General features: G+C 40.5%; 3 protein-coding genes across 5 annotated transcripts; all 3 read right to left on the reverse strand.

The window, feature by feature from the left end:
* Positions 1–943: 943 nt before the first annotated feature.
* Positions 944–2,282, reverse strand: LOC133720197 (zinc finger CCCH domain-containing protein 3). Of its 2 annotated transcripts, none has more exons than XM_062146406.1 (5): positions 2,097–2,282; positions 1,933–1,994; positions 1,674–1,755; positions 1,508–1,540; positions 944–1,356 (listed from the first exon to the last, which is right to left on the reverse strand). In XM_062146406.1, exons 1-5 carry the CDS (start codon positions 2,224–2,226, stop codon positions 1,247–1,249), a joined length of 417 nt encoding a protein of 138 aa, XP_062002390.1. In that variant the 5' UTR covers positions 2,227–2,282; the 3' UTR covers positions 944–1,246. The 2 variants fall into 2 exon arrangements, with proteins under 2 accessions (XP_062002390.1, XP_062002388.1); XM_062146404.1 differs by having other exon boundaries at positions 1,508–1,576; positions 2,097–2,273.
* Positions 2,283–2,844: 562 nt separating this feature from the next.
* On the reverse strand, positions 2,845–7,164 carry LOC133720196 (shaggy-related protein kinase alpha). 2 transcript variants are annotated; one of them, XM_062146403.1, is made up of 13 exons: positions 6,936–7,164; positions 6,094–6,264; positions 5,874–5,972; positions 5,698–5,757; positions 5,328–5,600; positions 5,110–5,184; positions 4,884–4,940; positions 4,652–4,792; positions 4,521–4,571; positions 3,777–3,872; positions 3,608–3,691; positions 3,425–3,527; positions 2,845–3,320 (listed from the first exon to the last, which is right to left on the reverse strand). In XM_062146403.1, the coding sequence occupies exons 2-13, from the start codon at positions 6,205–6,207 to the stop codon at positions 3,235–3,237; spliced, it is 1,239 nt and encodes a 412-aa protein (XP_062002387.1). In that variant the 5' UTR covers positions 6,208–6,264; positions 6,936–7,164; the 3' UTR covers positions 2,845–3,234. The 2 variants fall into 2 exon arrangements, with proteins under 2 accessions (XP_062002387.1, XP_062002386.1); XM_062146402.1 differs by having other exon boundaries at positions 6,094–6,267.
* Positions 7,165–8,996: 1,832 nt separating this feature from the next.
* On the reverse strand, positions 8,997–13,507 carry LOC133720353 (putative RNA polymerase II subunit B1 CTD phosphatase RPAP2 homolog). The gene is made up of 6 exons (XM_062146611.1): positions 12,762–13,507; positions 11,866–12,603; positions 11,503–11,756; positions 11,129–11,386; positions 9,634–9,792; positions 8,997–9,429 (listed from the first exon to the last, which is right to left on the reverse strand). The coding sequence occupies exons 1-6, from the start codon at positions 13,351–13,353 to the stop codon at positions 9,325–9,327; spliced, it is 2,106 nt and encodes a 701-aa protein (XP_062002595.1). The 5' UTR covers positions 13,354–13,507; the 3' UTR covers positions 8,997–9,324.
* Between the last annotated feature and the right edge of the window lie 10,538 nt (positions 13,508–24,045).

A 24,045-nucleotide genomic window follows, 5' to 3' on the forward strand; every position in this document is an offset into this window, starting at 1 on the left:
CCTCAGCTGTCAAGGTGAGTGATGTGAGATACAGGAATATCCAAGGTACTTCAGCAAAAAAGGAGGCGATAAGATTAGACTGCAATCAGTTTTCGGGGTGTCGCAACATTGTAATGGAGCACATCAACATCACCTCGGATGTTCCTGGTAATAAGGGGATACAGGCATCATGCTACAACATCAATGGAATTTCTAAAAGCACCGTGCCGAGAGTACTTTGCCTGCAGTCCAAACTGGTCCAGTAGTACATCATTAGCTTGATGCTGTTATAGTTCCTTAGTTATAAACTTATAATTAGCCTTTTGATCTAACTGTATGATGTAATGATTGAGATTTTGGCACCATGGTCGATCTGCAACCTTCTTCTTGTACCCTCTTATATATATAGTAAATCTACGTGCATTCTTGTCGAGGAAGAAAGCAAACATCTCCAATCTCCAAGCACATATTTTTTGTCAGTCTCTTTCCAATCCGTCAAGTTATTGCAACGTTAACTTTCATTACAAAAGCGACCTTGTGAAAGAGAAATATACTAAAAATTGTAAAAATTTAGCAACCCTAGCAGGTTTCAATTTCCTTCTTTCTGGATGTCTCGTACAGAATTTTTTTTCCTCCTGAGTTTGCGATCAAACATTAGAGCTAGATTATTCTCCGCAAACCAAATGAGACCTTTTCTGAACGAAATTTTGACCCCTTCTTCAGGGGAACAAGCAAATGAGCAATACAATATTACAATTATCATGCGGTGCGAATGCATAGCCATAGTTTTGTCGTGGTAGGGGGAAAGAGCAGGGGACTAGATATGCATGCCAGGTTTATATCAATTTGTCTGTCATTGACCGAAATGAAAGATGTTAATAGGAGAAATTTGTACAAAACTAGAGACATTTCATATTTTCAGGAATGTTCAAGCTGTTCCTTTAAACTATTTGGCACTGCAAAAGTCTTGAAAAGTCATAGGCCCAGGCATAACAGTTGAGAACAATATAGACAAAGCACCCTCGTTATAATATGAGCTTATAGTAGAAGGTGCAACACATTCTCTTCAACAGAGAAGGACATGAACAACATGTTTCTGTGAAATTGTGAATTGATACAAAACAAAAGCTACAACCCTACATGGCTTGAAGACAGTCTCCATATCACATCATTTTGCTGAGAGACATCCATGTTTCATTGTGCAGCTAAGCTAGTAACATGTATGGGTACAGCACTACCTAAATGGTGGATGAAAGACACAGAGGACTCATCCCCAGTCCACAAAAGGAAGCGGAGGATATCCACCCTCCGGAGGAGGCATTAGCGATGGAGGTAGATTTCCCCATGACATTCCCATGTTATCTCTCACCACCACATCTGCCAAGCAACATGAGAACAACTTAGCAGCAAGATTGAAGCACAAACAACTAGTGTACAGATCCAACTACAACTGTTTGAAAGCAGAACTGAAGTCTATTGCAAACGAACAGGGAAGACAGCAATGAAGTCTAATCAACACATAATTTACCTGGCAAAGAGCTGCCTGCAGCCGTTTGATTCCCTTGAAAAGTTGAAGACTGACTATTATCAGTGACACCTATCATAAACATATTTAATTACTTCTCCAACTAAAGTTAGATAGAGAATGCCATGATTAAACGACAACACAGGCATATTATTTCAGATATATTTACCTGATGCCCCTTGAGTAATTGTATTCTGCTGATTGTTCTTGGGGTGAAAATATTTACAAGCATCCCCATATTGGCAAAACCCCTATATAAATCCAAATCCAAGATTAACTCTAACCCAAATATGAAAGCAAACTCTGTCTCCAACCCAATACTTAAATGTGCGATTACTTGCGCTATCAAAGAAAGATCAAATTTTGGCTCCAACCCATTATTCAGCAAGCAATAATAACACTTGGGTAATCAAAGAAAATGCAATTACCGTTTTGATAAAGCGGTTGCAGACCCCTCTTCCCAAGCTTTGTGCATAAGCATCATTGGGATCTGCAATCAAACAAAAATGGAGTCTGCTGGTTATACAGAGAATTAGAGATGGAGATGTTTGGTAGCTGAAAGAAGCCAGAAGAAGATGGTGGGTGCATGTACCTTTGAAAGAGTCGTACCATTGAGCTTTGGCTCGGAGGTGTTGGAGGCTCTGAAGATGGCGTCTCCGAGCGTATGGAGTGTCTTGGAATTGCTTGTCGCAGTATTCGCAGTCGTACTTCCCCAACGGCATTGCAACTCTCTCTCTCTCTCTCTCTCTCGAGCGTCTCAGTTGGTCAATTTATAGATTTCGGGCATTTAAAAAAAATAAAATAAAAATCCAATTCTTTGTTTCGTCCAAGTGTTTGTATTCATATTTAGTAGTGAAAAATTTTACGGTATTAATACATCAAATAAACTAGATTTAATACGGAGGTAGACTGATTTTAAATTAAACTAGCTTGACTTAATCTCAAATTAGACTATTCTGGATCGAACTAATATACTTGATATATCAATACATTAATATACCGTAAACGAACCATTTAGTTGTTCATGCAAAACCAGTAGTGTCAATATATATCTTTACATTAAAAATATAATTTAGGGGAAAGTCCAGAATTGGGACGTAACGGAGATAGAGAAACTTCCCATTTTCAATTCCGATCTGAGAATAGACAGTTTTTGTAATGCACCGGATACATTGATCTAACCTAATCGGACTAGATAACAGGAGATCAGAGCTTAAAGCTTTCATCGGAAAGGGAAATGGAACTTGGAATGGTTGTCCAAAGCATTGGTAGTAATAATATTATTTTGCCAGTCATTTTGCCACTAGTATATCTACAACAGTTTCATGATCTGCACAACGTGTAAAACATAGCAGGCTTCGTTCTATCATTGGAGCAATGCTGCCTTTCAATAAACTTTTCTGCCAAACTGACCTCAATACATTGAAATACAAAGGAACACTAGGACATCCATCTGTCTTTTCTAGAAACACCGATACAGATAAACATATAGAGAGTGCTGATATTCGTCTTCTACGGGATGTTACAATCTTGAGGATACTGGGAGAAGGTACTAATAATACCCGTTGAGGTCTGGACAAGACGAGATTAAATAGAATACATCTAAATCTGCTTTTACATAACAAGGTCATACATAGAGACGCATTAAATAAAATGGAAATAGGTAGCAGGCGAAGAGAACACATAGCTTTCATATCTCAGACCAAGCTTGCGGTTTCTTACATTTCACACTAGTCGGACGCAAAGAATGGGACTTGCTTTCTTGCATGCTCTGGGACCAATTTCATCAAAATCTCAGCAGGGACCCCCTTCAATTCTAATGGATGACAACAGGAGTAAAAATGAGAGTTAGTTTGTTATTAAAAAATTTCTCTTCTTTCAAGCATCATACAAAGTTCTATGTCAAAACCAGCATCATACCATGAGATTTAAAGTTGAACAAAGGTGGAAGGAAACGTCCATTTGGCAGGCGGGTGTTCAAGTCACGAAGTTCATCGAAAAAGGGATGGGTCAAGGCATCCAGCTGCATGAGATATATAAATGTAATTGAGATATACATCGCTTACTAGTTAAGCAGAACAAATAAAAAACTCATATACTCACAGCTGTGCACCGCAAGTTAGGAGAGTATTGCAATAGTCTTGAAACCAGGTCAACAGCTTCTGGAGGCATACGCTTGTGGAAAATCTAAGGAAATAACAGATATAAATATTTTGTCTAGTGTAAAAATAATAAATAAACAAATAAAAAAGAAAATCTTCCTTCTTAATACCTTGTGCCATGGGTGAGCTTTAATTTGAGGGAATTTGAACTCCGTATAGTTAGGGTTCATGCATTTGATTTCCTCCCTTGTTGGAGTGCCCAATACCTATTTAGAGATAAAGCAAGAAATGAATCAACACCATGATGGAAAACCCACATCGTTGCACAAGAATAACAAGATACAAATGAAATTGACAACACCACCCTCCCTGACTCTGAATCTACAAGGAAGGGAATACTAGGCACACTGGGTCATTTCCCAGCCAAATATACAACTAAACATCCACATAATATAATTTTAGATCCTAAATTATCCAACCACACAACAATCGGTTCTAGGCTACTGACAAAATAACCATCACAAAAACTGTTTTTCTGCTCTCAGTGAAGCAGAATACATGTTTTGTAGGCTGCTCTCTCAAACTTTCAGACAGATCCCTCTTTCATTGATGATCACCAAGAATAATTTTCTTTTTTCACAATTTTCAGCAATCAGCGTATCCAAAAAGTGTAATTTTAACAGATATCTAGATCCATATCGTCATTTTACAGCTTTGCCCTAATTTGCCTCAAACGCTACAGTTTAAGCCTCATAATTTAACATAAGATGAAATCTAACTTTAGAAAAAGTTACTTAAAATAGTAATGCATGTCAAACGCAACCCTCTAAGCAATCCTCTTATCCCTATTAACTGCAATCTAAGTTACACTGGGATGTAACAAATACTTAAATGGTAAGAGATTTTAAAATTACCTTGATAATCTCAACAAGCTGGTCGACTCCACTCTCACCAGGAAACAACGGCTGATGAAATAAAACATTTCCTTCTATTAGCTTTGTACTAAACAAATACTTCAGAAAATGCAACAAGAAAAAACACCAACCTGTCCAAGCAATAGCTCAGCAAGAACACATCCAACAGACCAGACGTCAATAGCTGTGGTATACTCAGTTGCTCCAAATATGAGTTCTGGTGCTCTATAATATCTAGAGCAGATGTAAGATATATTTGGCTCTCCTTTTACCTGCTCGACAAAATGCCAAGATGAATACAATTGCACGACAACAACACAAAAAAGCAAAAATGAATAAGACACTAAGATTAATAAAGCATACCAAAACTTTTGCACTTCCAAAGTCGCACAACTTTACTTGGTGGGTATGTGGATTCACCTGCACAAAAGATGAAATAATGAACTCACATTTAACTAGCACTTTCTGTCCTATTTACCACATAATTAACTCCACATACATGCCACACACACACACACACACAGACCAGGCTTTCCCTTTTAAGAAAATATCTATAGGCATACAGATCTAAGAGTATTAAAGTACATACCAGAAGGTTTTGAGGCTTAATGTCCCGATGACACACACCAATGCAGCGGTGAATGTAGGATAATGCCCTAAAGATCTGCCAAATATGAACAAAAAATGAGGAATCCCCACAATCACAGTTTCAATTCTAATATCTAAAATTATGCAACATGCTCTCAACTGAGGAGTTTCTAAAGCTGAAAGATTGTTCATTTTGCAACCACAAGAACTTTACTATACCTGGTACGTGTAGAGCTTAACATATATGAGGGGCATCCGTTGGTTCAACTTGTTGTAGTGTTTAATCACACGATGAACTGTTTCAGGAACATACTCAAGTACCAGGTTGAGATAAAGTTCATCCTTTTCAGTTGTTGAAAAGAAGCAATGCTTCAAAGATACAACATTTGGGTGGTCAAGCAGACGCATGGTTTGCAGCTCACGGTTTTTGTACCTCTTGTCTTGCAGAACCTTCTTTATAGCAACAGTTTCACCAGTCTCTAAGCACTTTGCCTACATGAAGAATCAGCAATCAGTACGGAAATTGCTAATGACCGCAAGGGTCCTATATTCAAACAGTGAGTTGTACAGCAAAAGACTAGATTCTTACTTGGAACACAACTCCAAATGATCCATGCCCGACAACACGCTCAGCCATGTAACTAATTGTCTAAATGACAAAAGACAAAACATTCCATTAGAGGAGACTTGCAACAAGAAAAGCTGGGAGAGAACAACATTAGTCATTCGCATCATTTGGAGACTAAAGTGCAAATGATATTCTACCTGCTTTGGCTGACCATTTCTACCACCAATTGTTGTCACAATTATATGGCCCGTCTCGGTTCCATTACCATCAACAACTGTAACAGTAGCTTCCATTTCCTGCATAAGTGATGCAGCCAAATGTTATCCACTAGCAAAAGTTCAATAACCTAAATAAACAAATGCGAGGACAAAACCACGATAAGAGAACAGGAAAACACTTGACGAAAGGCTCACATACTTTGTCATCCCTAATTTTCATGTCATTCATCTCCTCGGGCAACTTATCCACGCCAACAGCATGACCACTTGGTTCTCTCAAACCTGATGTAGGTGCCACACCCACAGAAGCCATTCTTACCAAAATTGTTCCGCTCTCTCTTGTTCTCCCCTTGATAAACCAACCATCAACCTACTGAAAGCAATTAACCAATGATAATTAACATCTCCGCTACGAAATTGCCACATGTACAATCTGAACACAATCTCTACACCCATTTTCTAAAACCCAAAATTAAAGCTTTATAAAATAAAATTAAAAATTAAAAAGCAAAAAGGAAAACTTAGTGAGAAATCAACTCAGTTCAAGCTCAAAACCAAAGTGAACACTTTAGTAGAAAAATAAACAAATTTAGTCAGGTAGAAATCATAATTGTAAACTAAACCCACTAGGGAATTTTCATGTGAAAACAAAAAGATGGTCATAAATGAACCCCAAATTGAGATGGAAGCCATAAAAGGCCAGTCTTTGACCTTCCTATATATACCACACACACACAAACACAGAGATCCAACAATAAACACCCAAAAATCCAACCCAAAATTCACCCCAAGCAAAAATAGCTGCAAAATCAAACACCTCCCAGAAATGTCCAATCTTTGTCTCCCCAAAAATAAATATAGAAAGAAAAGAAAAAATTAAAAAAAAAAAAAAAAAAAAAGAGGGTCAGAGACTCAAAACCCAAATACCAAAACAAGCCGATCCACACACCCAAGAGGAAAACGAACACATACCCATCACAGAAAAGGCTTAAAATTAAAAAAAGAAACAAGCTTTACAAAGAAAGGAAGGAAATTTTTTACCGAAGAAGCTGAAATTTGGGGAAGATCAGGGAGGGATCATGAGAAGAAACGACGGCGTATTGGGGAATCAGAGGTTCAGATCCATGATCAGAGAAGGAGAGGATCTAGGCGTGTTTCCTCTTTAGGATTTGGGTGTTTGTGTGTTTTTGTTTAGTTTTGCTTTTTTTTTGTGTGGTGATGCTTTGCCTTTGATGCGCTGGGGGACAGTCAAGGAAGAAAACCCAACCCAACCTCCCCATATTATTAGAGCTCTTATTTTTCAAAGTTATTGGAAAAAAAAAAAAAAAAAATTGGCTAATTAGTTTTAGTTTTTGTTTTTGTTTTTAATTTTAATTTTATGTTGTTGAGAGAAGTACTTTTGGTTTTTGTGTGTTGTTTGGCTTGCTTTGTTGACCATTCAAACTTACTTTTAGTTCCTCTTTTATCTTTGGAGCTTTAAAAAGGGGGGCAAGTACAAATTTGTTTAAAGTGATTTGATTTTGGCGCCTTTTGTTATTGGGCACCCCACATTTTCTTAGGAAAGTCTAATTTCTTCATGTATATATAATATTAAACATGAGCTTTCAATTGAAAAAAATATTATACATGAGCTACTATTGTCTTTTGGTGAATGGTATTGTGTGGTATGTTTTGTTTGATGTTGTCTTAGTTATGCTTTATTAGTTTGATGAAGTATTCGTTTGGATTAAAAAAAAAAAACTCAACAAAAAAGGAAGTCAAATCAAACTAATATTTTACATAGGTTAATTAAAAATATAAGACTATCGGGAACAAGTTAAATTATAGTCGTATTTACTGTTCTCTACCTATTAGTTTAATGAATTAAACTAATTTTTGCTCAAAAAAAAAAAAAAAATACAAATGCAACAAAATGAAACACAAAAGACTTGTCTGGAAATTACTCAAATTAAAAACAAATATGTACATTATCAATAATAAAACAATTTGTTCTGTACATATTAGTTTAACGATTCTTATTCCAGCTAAACTAATTTTTTGTCAGACAAATCATATATCCAACAAAACAGAAAGGGTTGTTAAGTATGAAACTAGGAATCATAATTCTTTGGAAAAATACCGGTTCCCACCTGTTGGTTGTTCAACTTGAGCCAACTTTTACTCAAGAAAAAGGGAAAACATGAAACCGAAATTTCACCTAATTGCTAATTACTGCAGGGTAAGGTTGCCCCTAGCTGTTGTCAAAAAAAGAGGGAGGGAGCGCCCAGATTGAAAGTGCCAAAGATTCGAATATGCCTGTAGGTACACAGCGCCTTTTGCCGGTAAAAGATTAGGCCCAAGCCCATCCCGTGAAAATGACAGGAGACAGCAACAAGTGAAGTTTTTCCACTCTCGGACCACCAAACGCGTCTGAATCAAAGACTCTTGTTCATGCCTGATATGGGTCAAACCTAATCAACAATATTAAGATGATTTATGCTAAAGCCCCAGCTGTCAGATTATTATTTACTCCTTAATAGTTAATCCTTATCCTCCTCCCTCCTAATACTTCAACTATTTTAGTCATTTGATATCATATTTCAAAAGACGAAAGAGATTCTAGAGGACTAACGTACACTTGTTCAAATAGAAACAGATAGGCTGAATAACACTAAGTGCACATTTTTATTATTAAAGAAAAAATTAACCACAAATATCAGCAGCTGAAATCGCATACTAGGTACCGAGTCACTTGCATTACTAGTGCATAGAAGAATTTTCATTCAAAACAAACGCAAAATCATTTTCTACAAGTATCTATACTATTATTAAGAGAAGAGGCTTTGTTAGCCAAAATCTAAAATTTTGACAGAATTGACCCTTGAAGATTAATAAACTTTAAAAATTAATTAAATCACAAGGATAATTAAGACATTTGTAAAATATATTTTATTAAATTTTTTTTTTAAAAGTACCCACAACCCACTTTTTTCTCTCTCATTTTCTTTTCTCTGTAATAACTAACTCTTTTATTTTTTATTTGCTAAGAAAAGAAAATAATAACTTACACATGCAGAGCATGTGTGGAGAAATGCTAGTATATGAATCCGATGAGATAGAAAGTCCATCTTAAACACATTCTGTTTGTACTAGTACTCGGAAAACATGTACAATGAACCTTGCAACTTCAAGTCATTCGGTTTGATCACAAACCAGGCAGGGATGACTTTTTTCCTCTCAGATTTCATAAACAAGGTGCCCAACTACTACTTTCACGGTCAACACTCAACAATTCCAAGTCTATGATTTGCTAAAATTGAAGATTTGCATAATTGAAGCCGATTCTAGGAAATCAGATCTACAAATTTTCAAGACGGTGACAGTTATCGTATATAACGTCCAGGCACAATTGTTGACAGGGTTTGAAGTCAGCACTTGGTATTCCTTGTCATTAAGCACCACTCTGGGATGAGAATTGAGGCGCTCGGCCAAGCGGTATTAGGAAATCCTTCATAATCTCGTACTCTTCTACACTTATACGGGCACCATCCAGCACCTATTTAGTCAATACCAAAACCATAAGTACAGCTTAACACTTTTGTTTTATACAAGAATTAAGATCCACCATTACGAGGTTAATTGTTGAACTTATCTTTTATATTCTACGACACATTTATCAGAAGAGTTTTCAATACTCATCTTTCTTCTCATTGTATGTGAAATAAATAGCACAATGCAACAGCGTAGGAAAGTTGCCTACCTTCTGAATCAGTACCCTTCTATTTGTCATGCGAGAAGTAAGTGCCGGGATCCTACAAACAGAGAGGCCCTCAATGAAAAGAAGAGCAATCACTTGCCACTGTTTCATTCTGAATGCTGGTAGCGCCTCAATAAAGGACATTGTATTCAACATGAAGCCCTGTACAGAAATTTCAAAGTGGCAGTGAGCAAACAATAGATTGTCCACTTAAATATGCTTACTAGGGACATAAAACCGGGACATAAAACCATAAATAAGATTTATTGAGGTAAACAAAGTCTCTGATACTGAAAAATGAACATGGATAAAAGGTCATGCCAAGGACATAGAAGCCAAGTACCAAGAACAAAAGCAAATGTCATAACAATAGTGTCACAGCACATGGTAGGACACAAAACTATGCAAAGTTTTTTTCCTAGAAACCAGAAAGGTGAAATATATTTCCCACTCTTGGTTATTTCACATCATATGAGTAATCTCCTAACTATTGTTTTGACTTCTGACAAACGTACCCCTGGATAAGATTACAATGTAGTCTCGTTACTTCACATCATATGAGTAATCTCCTAACTATTGTTTTTGACTTCTGACAAACGTACCCCTGGATAGGATTACAATGTAGTCTCGTTACTTCACATCATATGAGTAATCTCCTAACTATTGTTTTTGACTTCTGACAAACGTACCCCTGGATAAGATTACAATGTAGTCTCGTTACTTCACATCATATGAGTAATCTCCTAACTATTGTTTTTGACTTCTGACAAACGTACCCCTGGATAGGATTACAATGTAGTCGCCACTCCACTGAATGCAATTGAGACTAGATATGGAATTCTTATGGTTGACAAACATACCCCTGGATAAGATTAGAATCTAGTCTCCACTCCACTTAATGCAATTGAGACTAGATATGGAATTTTTATGGTTGATAATAACCGCTTGAAAGCATCCATGTAAAAAGAAGGAATTAATAACAATCTACAAGCTTCAACACAAATGCAGGTGAGCTTCATCTAGAACTGGAACAGTGTGGAAACCTGCTTGCACTTCCCTCCAGAACTTTTTTGAGAAGACATTACCCCCAAGAATTTAAATGTATCAATCTAATATCAATGCACTCAACTTAACCTAAACGCTTGATGACAAGCACCTAGAGAAAATGCAATGTCCTCAGCCCAAACACTTTAAGTCCTTAAAGCCTTTTATTACTTCTGTTTATTCTTGTTAAGCCTTCACATTATCCCACAATTACAGAACAGATACTTCCCTTACTTTCAATATAAGAAATACCGTGATGAACAGCTTTAATATGGGAAAGTGACCAGAAGTTCTACTTAGAAGATGTTATGATTTTAACACATAAATGTTTCAACTACAGGTTATAAAAAGGAGCACTAAACACAACTAATCAGCATATCATCATAAATTGATATATAAGGGACAAACTAATGCAAGTCCCTTCATTTGATTTTCGAAGGTTCAAAATCCATACCATTCCTTTCTCTAAACTGGATACTGGTAGCCCTAGTTCAGCAACAACTTCTGGTAGAGCCCGAGAAAGAGATTCACCCACAGTTAGCTTGATTTCTGAAGACCGACCATCTGCCAACACAATCTTATGGGGATAACTTCTCCCATTGACGTAGAGAAACTCTTCATGGGAACTGTCATCCTTTCCATATATATAAGCCAATGTAGATGATGTTATCCATGTAAAGAGTGCATTCCACATTGTTGCAAAAGGAGATAACTGGAATACATAAAAGATTGCATATTATTAGTATAAATCTATGAAAGAGAAATAAAATGAGAACAGTACCAAATTTAACCTCCCCTGCGCCTCCCAAAAACAAAAATAACTCTTACAGTTAAATTGAAACCATCTGGTGGAGCATCAAACCAAGAATCCTCAGGGTTAAATAAATCATACTGTGAACTTTCGGGCTTTCTTGGCCACTTTGAAACAGCATGTTCTGGTTCAAGCATGTCAACATCCTCTGCAGACTCTTCTTCATCCACACTATCCTCTATGGAATCTTCTTCATACACATCATCCACTATGGACTCTTCTTCATCCACACCATCTGGACGTGGCAATATAATAATCCCGGCTTTTGACACTGGGAGTTGAGAGGACATAAAAAGAAGCACTTAACGTATTAAAACTAACCCATGAAGCTAAAAATGAATTTCACCTATAACAAAGACTTAATCCATAAGATGACATACCAGCATCATTAGTATCAGATTCTCCAGTTGCAACAGCGCCGGCTGCCTGACTCAATGCTGATGCACAGGCTTCTGCCGACTCAAACCATTCATTATCTTGCAGGACTGAACTGCCTACCTCAGGAACATCTTTTGCCTCTTGCATTTCTCTAACCTCACAAATATTTTCACTCTTAGTACTATCAATCGTCTTATCAACCCAATTAAAAGAGGAACCAGCTTCATTTGATGTAGAAGCTTTGTGCAAGCTGCCAAATGCAGCAGGATTTTCAATTCCATCTTCCATGTCTCTCACCTCACAAAGATTTCTCCTCCCGGTACTATCAATTTTTTCGTCAGCCCAAGTAACAGAGCGACTAAGTTTCTTTGTCCCTGAATGTTTAAGAGAAGACCTCAGTCTAGCCTCACTCGATTTCTCTGCCTTACCAACAAAGGATTCATCTTTCTCTTCAATCTTCAACCTAGACATACCTAAATCCCCAACATCCACCACACCCACTTCACTCTTATTAGGAGCAGCTGAGGTTTCCAACACACTAAATCCGCTCTCTGAATCTTTACCACCAACTTTTCCTTTTGATTCCTTTAACGTAGTATCAACACTATTCTCCGCTACAGTTGGTGGCATTTTGGACACACTATATTCATCACAAGCTAATAGTGTACTCATGAAGTCCATATCATTCAAAATTAATTGTTTCCCACCACCACTCGGCTTCGTATCTTTCCCTTTGGACCCTGTAACATGCATCCTTACTCACTTTCAGGAACAATGACAGAAAACAATAAGAACAAATAAAATCCTAGCAACCTCACAATGCATTAGACTAGAACTCAACATGCATACAATTCAAAATATTAACATAGTAGCAGATACAACACATTCAAGCCCATACCTTGTTTGCTCTTTTTCGAACCCAAAGGCTTCGAAACCCTATCTTTTTTTGGAACATATCCTTCAATGGCATTCGAAGGACCAACCCAGTCCTCCAATTTCCCACTATAAGTCTCACTCTTTTCTTCAATCTTCAACTTAGAGATCCCCAAATCCCCAATCTCCTTCTTCCCTTGTTCATCTTTTTCCCCAAATTGCCCCAAAACCCTCTCGACCTTTCCGAAATCCAAGATATCACACCTCTCCTCGCTCAAGCTCTGAGCAAACGCCTTGCTATCGATCACGCACTTGGAGGAGCAGTAGAGCTTCGTCTCTCGGAGATCGTACACCTTGTGCTCCTTGAGCGAAATGCGATAGTGACCCTTGCGGGAACGGGAAGCTTCGGAAGGTAGGGCATTGGAGCAGAGAGGGTAGCCGCATAGGTCGGCGATGGATCGCTCCGTAACGACGTCGTTGTAGTCGGAGCGGGAGATTATGGAGCCGGCTAAGTAGAGGTGGTCTAGGGTTTTGACGCCGTCGAGGAGTGCCAGCTGCAGCTTGTACACTGCGTCGTTCACTGACTTCGATGGATTCTGATGCTTCTGCTTTTCCATTTTACAGAGGAATTGGTTTTTTCCAGATGATCGTGAATTGGGGGTTTAGGGTTTTCTGGGTTCTGGTAAATTGAATTGACTCCCAAACTGTTGGAGCACAAAGAGAAAATAAAGGGAAATTGAAATGCAGAAAGGAAAATAGCTAAAGCATCATTCATTCATAACCTGCCAGAAATGGCTAAGATAACAAAATATATAGGTAGGTGGCTGCACCAGCCATAGTCTAAACATAACAGCTGTCAAGCATAAGTCTAGGACCCAACTGAAGGTACAAAATGAAAATGGGCTGGTTACAGAATACAAAGGAAATGGGCTTGCAGTGATAAGGTCAGCTATTGTTGAGGACACCCTCAACAAGTGCCCCCCCCTTAAGATGGTTCATGTCCTCAGGAACTCAGGAAACCGTGCTGCAATGATATGAGCATCCTCCCAGGTTGCATCAGATTCTGGCATGCCAACCCATTGCACCAACCATGTTGTAATTTTGCGGCCTTTCTTGGTTCTAACCCCCATGTCCAGGACCTTGCTTGGTTTCCACAAAATATCACATTTCTCATCAAAGTGGGGTAGAGTGGAAGAAATAGGAATGCCATCCCCAATTCTTTTCTTCAGTAAGGAAACATGAAAGACCGGGTGCAATTTGGAATGAGCTGGTAAGGTGAGACGATAAGCAACAGGACCGATCTTGGCATTGATTTGAAATGGACCATAATACCTTGGAGAGAGTTTGTGTGTCGATCGTTTTGCCAACGATTGCTGTCGATATGGATGCAGCTTAAGAAAGACCCAATCCCCAACTTGATATGTTCGATCTGTCCGGCTTTGATCAGCGTACTGTTTCATTCTATTCTGGGCCACACACATGTGGGACTTGAGCCTTAATAGAAGCTGATCTCTGTTTTGTAGAGTAGTGTCAACAGCATGGAGTTTCGTGGTGCCAGGGATGTATTTGGACACAGATGGAGGGGACTTACCAAATAAGGCCTGGAAAGGAGTCATTTTTATTGTGGAATGGTATGTGGTGTTGTGCCACCACTGTGCCCAATGCAGGAGGTCCTTCCATGTGCTTGGCTTGTCGAAGACAAAACATCTGAGGTAATGTTCTAATGAACGATTGACAATTTCCGATTGACCGTCAGACTGTGGGTGATAGGCAGAGCTATGACACAAGTTTGTGCCTTGGAGTTTGAAGAACGATGTCCAGAATTGGCTAAGGAATATGGGGTCCCGATCACTTACTATCCGTTTTGGCATGCCATGGAGCTTGAAGATTTCCTTCAGAAATGTATCAGCTATCTGTGGAGCAGTAAATGGGTGGGAAATTGGTATGAAGTGTGCAAACTTCGATAATCGATCTACTACTACCATGATCGAGTTGTAACCGTGTGAGTTTGGCAGCCCTTCAACAAAGTCCATTGATATGTCTTCCCACACTTCCTCGGGTACAGGAAGAGGTTGCAGCAAGCCAGGGGGATGGATGGACTCATAATTCTGGCGTTGGCATTGATCACAAGATGAGACAAATAGCTTAACATCCTTCCTTATTCCTGGCCAGGCAAAATTTCGTGCAAGTCTGGCCAAAGTTCTTAGATACCCAGAATGTCCACCCTGCAGAGAAGCATGAAATTCTTGCAATATCTTTGAGCGCCATTCAGTTGTTGCCGGAACAAAAATGCGATCTTTATACATCAATCTACCATTAACCAAAGAAAAATTCTTCTTGGTTGGAGTACCTGATTCCAATGCTTTGATGATTTGTTGGGACTCCGGATCATGGAGGCAAGCGCTATCGATCAATTGGATGCTGTCAAAGATTGGGGCTGACACCGTTTGTATTGCTAGCAGCTCATGTTGTCTCGAAAGCAGATCAGGGACAGTGTTCAAGTTTCCAGGCTTGTATTCAATGGTGTAATTATACCCCAACAGTTTGGCAACCCATTTATGCTGAGAAGGCGTCGAAATCCGCTGATCGAGTAAGTATTTCAAAGTTTGGTGGTCCGTTCGAATTGTAAACGAGTTACCCAGCAGATAGGGTCTCCATTTGTCAATAGCGAACATGACGGCCAGCATTTCGCGATCATAAGTTGGCAAGGCTTGTTGTTTAGTAGATAGAGGCTTACTGAGGAAGGCGATGGGATGTTTGCTCTGTGATAGCACCGCCCCCATTCCTTGAGAGCTGGCATCTGTCTCAATGATGAAAGGCCGTGTAAAGTCCGGTAATGCGAGAACAGGGGCTGAGGTAATGGCCTTTTTCAACTGCTCAAAGGCCTGTTCTGCTGCCTCAGACCATTTAAAAGCATCGGTTTTGAGCAAGCCGGTGAGAGGCTGAGCAATTATCCCAAAGTTCTTGACAAAGCGGCGGTAATACCCAGTAAGACCGAGGAAGCCACGTAACCCTTTGACAGTTTTGGGTCTGGGCCAATCAAGGATACACTGGACCTTGCCCGGATCCACAGATACACCCTGGTCAGAAACTAAATGGCCCAAGTATTGAACCTTGGGTTGAGCAAACTCACACTTTGACAATTTCACCTTGAGATTGTTAGCTCGCAAAATTGCAAAAACAGCTTCTAGATGCTGAAGATGAGTAGTTAAATCTGAGCTATAAATAAGAATATCATCAAAGAAAACGAGTACAAACTTACGGAGAAAGTGCTTGAAGATGTGGTTCATCAATGCTTGGAAAGTTGAAGGGGCATTAGTGAGCCCAAATGGCATAACGACGAACTCAAAATGCCCTTCATGTGTACGAAAAGCTGTTTTTGGAATGTCATCAGCGTGCATCCGTACTTGGTGGTACCCAGACTTAAGGTCAAGCTTGGAAAAGAATTGTGCTCCATGTAATTCGTCAAGCAACTCATCGACGACGGGAATCGGGAACTTATCCTTGACTGTGATTGCATTAAGACCTCTATAATCAACACAAAAACGCCATGTGCCTTCTTTCTTTTTGACTAACAGCACCGGAGAAGAATAGGGGCTGGTACTGGGGCGGATGATACCTGCAGCAAGCATTTCTTGAACTTGGGCCTCAAGTTCGGCCTTCTGTGAATGTGGGTAGCGATAAGGTCGGACGTTGACCGGCCCACTATTTGGTAAGAGGTTAATCCGATGATCAAAGGGCCTAGCAGGAGGAAGCCCAGATGGGGGCTCGAACAGATCATTGTAGCGGTTAATGAGCTCATGGACACCATTGGGCCGAGGTGTGGAGTGGGCTTGGACGATATGTTGAGAGAAGCCTGATGTTGGATCCCACTGTTCTTTGTTCAACAAAGCGAGCAAATCAGTATTCTCCCTAACAAACTTTGGAGAAGTGATACCCTGAAGAGAATAGCTCTGGCCATCGACAATAAAGAACATGATCTTCTCTGCAAAGTGCCACCCAATGAACCCAAGTTTGTCAAGCCAAGGTACCCCGAGGACCAAATCACATCCTGCCACTGGCATCAGTAAGAAATCATCAGTAAATGAATAGTTTTGGATCTGCACCGTGACTCCCAGCACTTTCCCAGCTGGAATCAACGGCTCCCCGGAAGCGGAGGTGAACCGGAGCTCCGAATTAGCAGAGATGGGCAAACCCAAAGATTTAGCGATGGAAGGGTTTAGAAAATTCATCGCAGCTCCACAATCGACAAAAACTCTGATTGGGTGTCCCTGGATGGACCCATTCATTCGCATCATCTCGCCTGGCTTGGTTTCTGTAATGGCATGTAAGGGAAGAATTTGTTCTGTCTCCTGGTGATGAAGCAACTGTTCAATGAGCTCGGTGCTGCAATCATGGAATTCTTGAGGGTTTTCCTCGATGTGGGTAGCCTCTGGTGGATCCAATATGGCCAAAAATGGCTTTTTGCATATGTGGGTGGGGGAATAGGGTTCATCACAGGTGTAGCAGAGATTTTTTGCACGCCGCTCGCGCTGCTCGGCAGTGGACCAACGCCGAAAGGGCCTCTGAGTTGTCTGGGGAGGTGGCAGAGTGTTGTGGGGCTGTTGTGGTTGGGATGAGGGGTTAGTCAAATTGTTTTGGAGGGTAGTGGAATGGGAAGGACCATGGGTAGACCTCTGTGAAAGCGACCATTGGTGGGACCTGGACGTGCGGTGTGCAGCAGCGCGAATATCGCTGAGCTTGGCGTCGTAACGACGAGCAAGCCGTTGAGCATGCGACAAAGACCTCGGTTCCAAGGCCATTACATCATGGCGGATATCTGGTTTCAACCCACCGCAGAATACATGGAGAAGTTGGTCATCCGACCATTCCGGTGCCCGGCACGCGAGCTTGGTGAACTCCGTGATGTACGCGTCCGCCGAGCCCTGTTGCTGAATATGTGTGAGTTGAGCTTTATAGTCAGCGGTGCTCCCCAAACCAAAGTATTCGAGGAATTCCGGAACAAATTGCTCCCAAGAACAGTTTGGGTGGCGTTGCTCAAAGGCTGACATCCAAATTGAAGCGTCATGGCCAAAGTGAGAAGCCACCACAGCAACGCGGTCAAAGGGTGGAATACGCTGTACCCGAAGGTAACGCTCCGCCATAGTTAGCCAGCCCCCGACATCTTCCCCATTAAACTGCTGCAAATGGATCTTGGGTCGTTTGTAATGGGAGAAATCATGGGGAAATTGGTTGTTGGGTGCGAATCTGGTTAAAGGAAGGGAGGTGTTGGAGGATGAGTTGGAGTTGGTATAAGGTGGAGTGAACATGTGTGGGGGGAGTGACGTGATGGTGGAGTATGTGGGTGTGGAGGCCGAAAGGTTAGAGCTTGTGGAGGGGTGAGATGGTTGGGAGCAAGTGCTCTGTAGGGGTGGAGCGAAAGACAGAGGAGGTGGGTTAGATAACCCAAGGCCTGTCCATGTCGTTGTCATGGCGTCGAAGGAGCCAAACGGGATAGGAGTGGTGGAGGGAGTGGTGGTGGGGTTGGTGGTGGGAGGAGTGATGGGTGTGGTGGTGGGGGTAGTGACTGCTGTGGTAGAAGTGGATTGGTGGTTCTTTTGAAGGATGGAGGCGAGGACGGTGTTTTGCAAAGCTGAAAATTGGGCAGATAGTTGGTTCTGGAAGGAGAGTTGTTGGGAAACCTGTTGTTGAAGGGCCTCCATGGAGTGGTGGAGCTCCTCGTTTTGAATTTGCAGTACCTCCACAGAGTTGTGAATATCGGAGATGTGGGTTTCATTTTGTGGTGATTTGGGCTGGGAAGATGCAGAAGCGGCTGAGGACGAGGCAGGTTGTGGTGGTGGGTTAACAAGGACGGAGGAGAAGGGTATGGAAGGAGTTGGGTTTTGGAGTCCCCGGAGCGTCATGGCTTTGATACCAGTTGTTGGAGCACAAAGAGAAAATAAAGGGAAATTGAAATGCAGAAAGGAAAATAGCTAAAGCATCATTCATTCATAACCTGCCAGAAATGGCTAAGATAACAAAATATATAGGTAGGTGGCTGCACCAGCCATAGTCTAAACATAACAGCTGTCAAGCATAAGTCTAGGACCCAACTGAAGGTACAAAACAAACCCTCTCTCTCTCTCTCTCAAAGCGGAGGGGTTACTGTTCTGTTCATCGGTTTCGCGGGGTTATTATCCGTGGGTCGATGAAGGCTCGCAATAAGTCCGCTCCGGCCCGTTAAAAAGCCCGCCTCGGTGGGTAGAAGACTGGGCTTGGTTTAGGGGTTTAAAATCCGGCCCGACCTGCCAAAAGCCCGTAAATTAATTTAATTAGCTTAATTTTATTTACTTTACACTTCCATAAATTGTTAAAAATAGCTCGGGTGTCCAAAATAATCAAAGAAAAATATCACGGACTCGTCATGTAGTGCGTGTTATTATTGTATCCGAAGCCTCGTATCCGGGGTCATCACGCCATCGGTCAACCAAAAAGATATACAAATAACAACAGTTGACCAATTCGATCGAATTCGAAAATATGGTGAAATTAGCTAAATTTTTTACCACACTCATAATTTATTGTAATAATCTCATCTAACGGTCGGTTTTCCCATTATCTTTGAATTGATATAGCTTGCCATTTGGAGTGTATGATATATAAATATAGGTTTATAAAAGTAACTAAGTTTGACCTATTTGATCGAATTCGAAACGAGAACCAAATTGGCTAGATTTTTTACAACCACCATAAAACATTACAATCTCTCCATCGAGCGGTTGGTTTCTCCAAATTCATTTTCCACTTCATGGTTGCTTTAGAATGAACCTCAACAATTTAAATGCAATGTATAAGTCATACAACTTTAGGAGGCAAATTGATATAAGTCAACGTCTTTGTAATTAAAACTGAAATTTTTATCTTATGCCCACGCATATCCATATATGAAATATTTACAAACGTGATGTGAAAAAATAAACACGTTTCACAGTCGTCACCTCATCGGTCAACCAAGAAGACATACAAGTGATGACGGTTTATCACTTGTATAAGTCAACCAAGAAGACAACTTTAGGAGGAAAATTGATATAAGTCAACGTCTTTGTAATTAAAACTGAAATTTTTATCTTATGCCCACGCATATCCATATATGAAATATTTACAAACGTGATGTGAAAAAATAAGCACGTTTCACAGTCGTCACCTCATCGGTCAACCAAGAAGACATACAAGTGATGACGGTTGACCAATTCAATCAGATTCGAAAATATAGTGAAATTGGCTAAATTTTTTACCACACTCATAATTTATTGTAATAATCTCATCCAACAGTCGGTTTTGCCATTTTCTTTGAATTGATAGAGGTTGCTCTTTAGAGTGTATGATATATAAATATAGGTTTATAAAAAATTAGTTTCTTTAAAGATTTATTTGTAAATAAAGCCCGCAAGGCTTGGCCCCAAAAAACCCGCAAGGCCCCGCCCGAAAAAGCCCGCGAGGCCCACTTTATATGGACAGGCTTGGATCTTGCGATTTACAATAAAGCCCGGCCCGCTCCAAGCCCGCTACGAATGGGCCGGGCGTTAATGAGGCCTAACTCAATCAGTGTAGCTAGAGCGGGATTGTAATAAAGTTGCAAATCGATTAGCAAGAGAAGCGCTCTAGCTTGATCAGCTTTTGCTCTGTCTACAGTCGGGGCCTCTATATATAGCTTCATCGATGTATTGAGATGGATATTAATCATAATTAATTTGTTGTGAGTGTGGTGCTCGATGTTTCCGAGTTCTTTTGGGAAAAGGATTTTTTTTTTTTTTTTAGAAGAAAAAGAAAAATTGCAATGAAAAACATCTAACAACACCACTATCGAATTGATATAAATTAAAGGGTTTTTGTCAATTTACCCCATTTTTAGAGATTTTTTTCCCACTTACCCCATTAAATTTTTTTAATTCCCTCTTACCCAAAACACTCTACTCCTGTCTTCCCTAATACTCCATTAAGATTTTTTTTTTTGTTTTTTAATTTTTTTTAATACCATTTTACTCTCACCCCTTTGTTACTTAGAGAGAGAGAGAAAATGGAAAAGAGAGAAACCATAGGAGACTTCGCCAGAGCCCGGTCACCGGCCGCTGGATTCCGGCCAACTTTCGCCGGATTCCGGTCACCGGAATTTGCTGAAAATCTCACCGGAAAGGTTTTTTTGCCCCCAATATACATATATTGCCCCCTAATAGACGTCTATTGCCCCCCCCCCCCCCCCCCGATCACTGGCCGCCGGAATCTGGCGAAAGTTCCGGTCACTGGCCGCCGCCCACCGGACTTTTCTGAAAATCTCACCGGAAAGGTTATTGCCCCCCAATAGAGGGGCAATAGAGGTCTATTGGACCCTAATAAACGTCTATTGCTCCCCAATAGACGTCTGTCAGCCATATATTGTCCCCCAATAGACGTCTATTGCTCTCCAATAGAACTTTCAATCGCTGAAATAGAAACTAATCTCCCTAAATTTATACAAATAAAACTTTAATTAAAGAAAAAAAACTTGAAGATTACATCAATTCAAAACGTCTATTGGGGAGCAATAGACGTCTATTGCCCCCAATATAACATTTTTTTTTTCATCTTTCTTTCCTTTCGCCCTCATTTTACCCAAAAAAAAAACTTGACTTAGACACCCATGTCAAGAGCTGGATATTAAATGTCCAGTGGGTAATAATGAGACTAACAATCAACCTTGGAAGGTGGAAACAACCAGGTAATGCAAACTAATTTCTATTAGAACACTAGAGAAATGGCTTTGGCCCCAAACTCGCTTAAACAGAACAAAGAAATAAAACTTTGATTTAAACATCATAGGATTGCATCTGGGTTGGATGATTATGGGGTTTTTAAACGGGATAATGACCATTTACACAATTTTGGCCTAAAAATTGCCCACTTACTCCACTAAAAGTTTTTTACTCTCATTTACCCAATCTAACATATGTTGACAGTATTGCCCTCATTTTAATTAATAAATTACACTCATCTCTCTCTCCCCCTTCCCTCTTCGATATATTCTCTCTCTCTTCCCCCCTCACCGATTTCTCTCTCTCTTTCTCTCAACACGTCTCAGACTCTCTCTCTCTCTCCCTCTCACTCTCTCTCTCTCTCTCTCGGCCTCTCTCTGTCACTGGACTCCGCCGCGCTCGACGACTCCGGCAACCCAGACCGTGACGGCCTCCCTCTTACTGTCACTGACGCTCGACCCAGGTCTCCAGCGAACCAGACCTCCGACGAATCAGACCGCAACGGCTTCTCTCTCTCTCTCTCTCACTAACGCTCAACCCATGCCTCCGGCGAATCAGACCGCGACAGCCTCCAAGTCCGATTACGGCCTCCTGAACTATCTCCTTGGATTAGACGGCTTCTTCTGCCCCGGATTTAGGGTTTCCCAGTGGTGATTCAGATCGGAATTGGCCTCGATGACTCAGTCCAGATCGGAATCGGCCTCGACGACTCGCTGGTCCCAGTCTAGATCGAAAAACATGCAGAACCGGAGAGAGAGATTTCCGGATCCTGATTTTGATTCTGGTCTGCGTTTTGGATTTTCGATTTGAATTTGATTGTGATGGAATGAATGTATAAAATGGTGAAATCCAGTGAATTCAAGCCTCGAAGAAGGCATGTCTGCAACCGTCGAAGTCGAAGATGGGAGGAAAAGAAGATGTGGGTGCCCAAATCAAATATATATATTTTTTTTTTGGTAAAATTGGGGCAGAATGGCCAGAAGGAAAGAAAAAAGAAAACAAAAAAAAAATTAGGGGGCAATAATACGATTACTGGGGGGGGCATTAATATGATTATTGGGGGCACTAATACAATTATTGGGGGGCACTAATATGATTAGTGGAGGGCAATAATACGATTATTGGGGGGCAATAATACAATTACTGGGGGGCAATAATATGATTACTGGGTATTATTAGGGGCAATAAAATCGGACGCCGGAATCCGGTTACCGGTTGTCGGATTCCGGTCACCGGAGTCCTCGGCCGGCCACCGTCACCGGAGTCCGGCGAGGTTTCCGATGACTTCTCTCTCTAAGTGACAAAGAAGGAGAGGGCAAAATTGTCTTAAAAATAAATAAAAAGCAATAAAAAATTACTTAATTGGGTAAATGGGCAAAATATATATAAGATATTGTGTAAGTGGGCAATCTCTTAGAGTGTTTGGGTAAGTGGGGTTAATTAACCCCAAAATTGTGTAAATGGTCATTATCCCGTTTTTAAACACCTTTAAAAAAATACAATACTGGTCCATACCACTCCTCCCATAAAAAAAAGCAACAAATCATTCATGTCTGCAAACTCAAGTCCTGAAATTTGAATTTCTAATAAAACCCAACATAGATGCTAACAATATACTCCCTACAAAACTAATAAACCCCCAACAAGGAGAACCCAGTAAAATATGAACAAGCTTAGCGATAAAGCTAACAACAAGACTTAACTGAGAAATCAAATTGATGAAATCTCAGGTCTTGCGGGTCAGCTCCTCCTCGTCGGATGGCTTCGCCTTGCAGAGCATGCATACGCCATCGCCGTCGCAGGGCCGTTGGCTAACGTGCACCATGGTCGGGGATACGAGCTTGTACTTTGCCCCACCACCATCAGAATCGCAGGAACGAGCAGTGGAGAACGCCGGGTCGGAGAGACTAATCCCGTTCCGGCGACTAAGAACCTCAACTCGTTTATGAAGAGCGTCAAGGAAGAGATTTCCGGCAGCGGGGACGAACTCCGATCTATAATCCTTGAGGACGATGACAATGGCTACTAAGCTAGCATGTCGCCAATCGGAGATTGATGTAGACCTGGTTTATGAAGTGAGAGAGAGAGAGAGAGAGAGAGAGAGAGAGAGAGAGAGAGAGAGGCATGTAATTCATTAATTAAATTGAGGGAAGAATAATACTTTTATTTTAAATTGGGTTAGTGGGAATAAAAATCTGTTGCTGGGGTAAGTGAGATAACTTTAGCTCATTTTAGAGCTTTTGGTCAAGAACCCTAAATTAAAAGCATATAGGGCCGGAATTCCTCCAAATCTGGAGATGCTGATCGACACGGCCAAGGGAGGCGATCGTGTCGGCCACGAAGATGAGGTCACTAGCTAGATATCTATTCTCATTGTATTGTTGGTGGTTCAATCCTCCAATGAAATGCATCTTTGAATCTTTGATAGACAAAAACAAAAAAACAAAATAAGTAACTCATGCGTCATGCATGATATATTAATTAGGGCGTCCAATACAAATTAAAGTAGTCTGAAATAACTTTGCAAGCAGCCATTTTTCT

The sequence above is a fragment of the Rosa rugosa genome, chromosome 7 (assembly GCF_958449725.1).
Source record: "Rosa rugosa chromosome 7, drRosRugo1.1, whole genome shotgun sequence".
NCBI lineage: Eukaryota > Viridiplantae > Streptophyta > Magnoliopsida > Rosales > Rosaceae > Rosa > Rosa rugosa.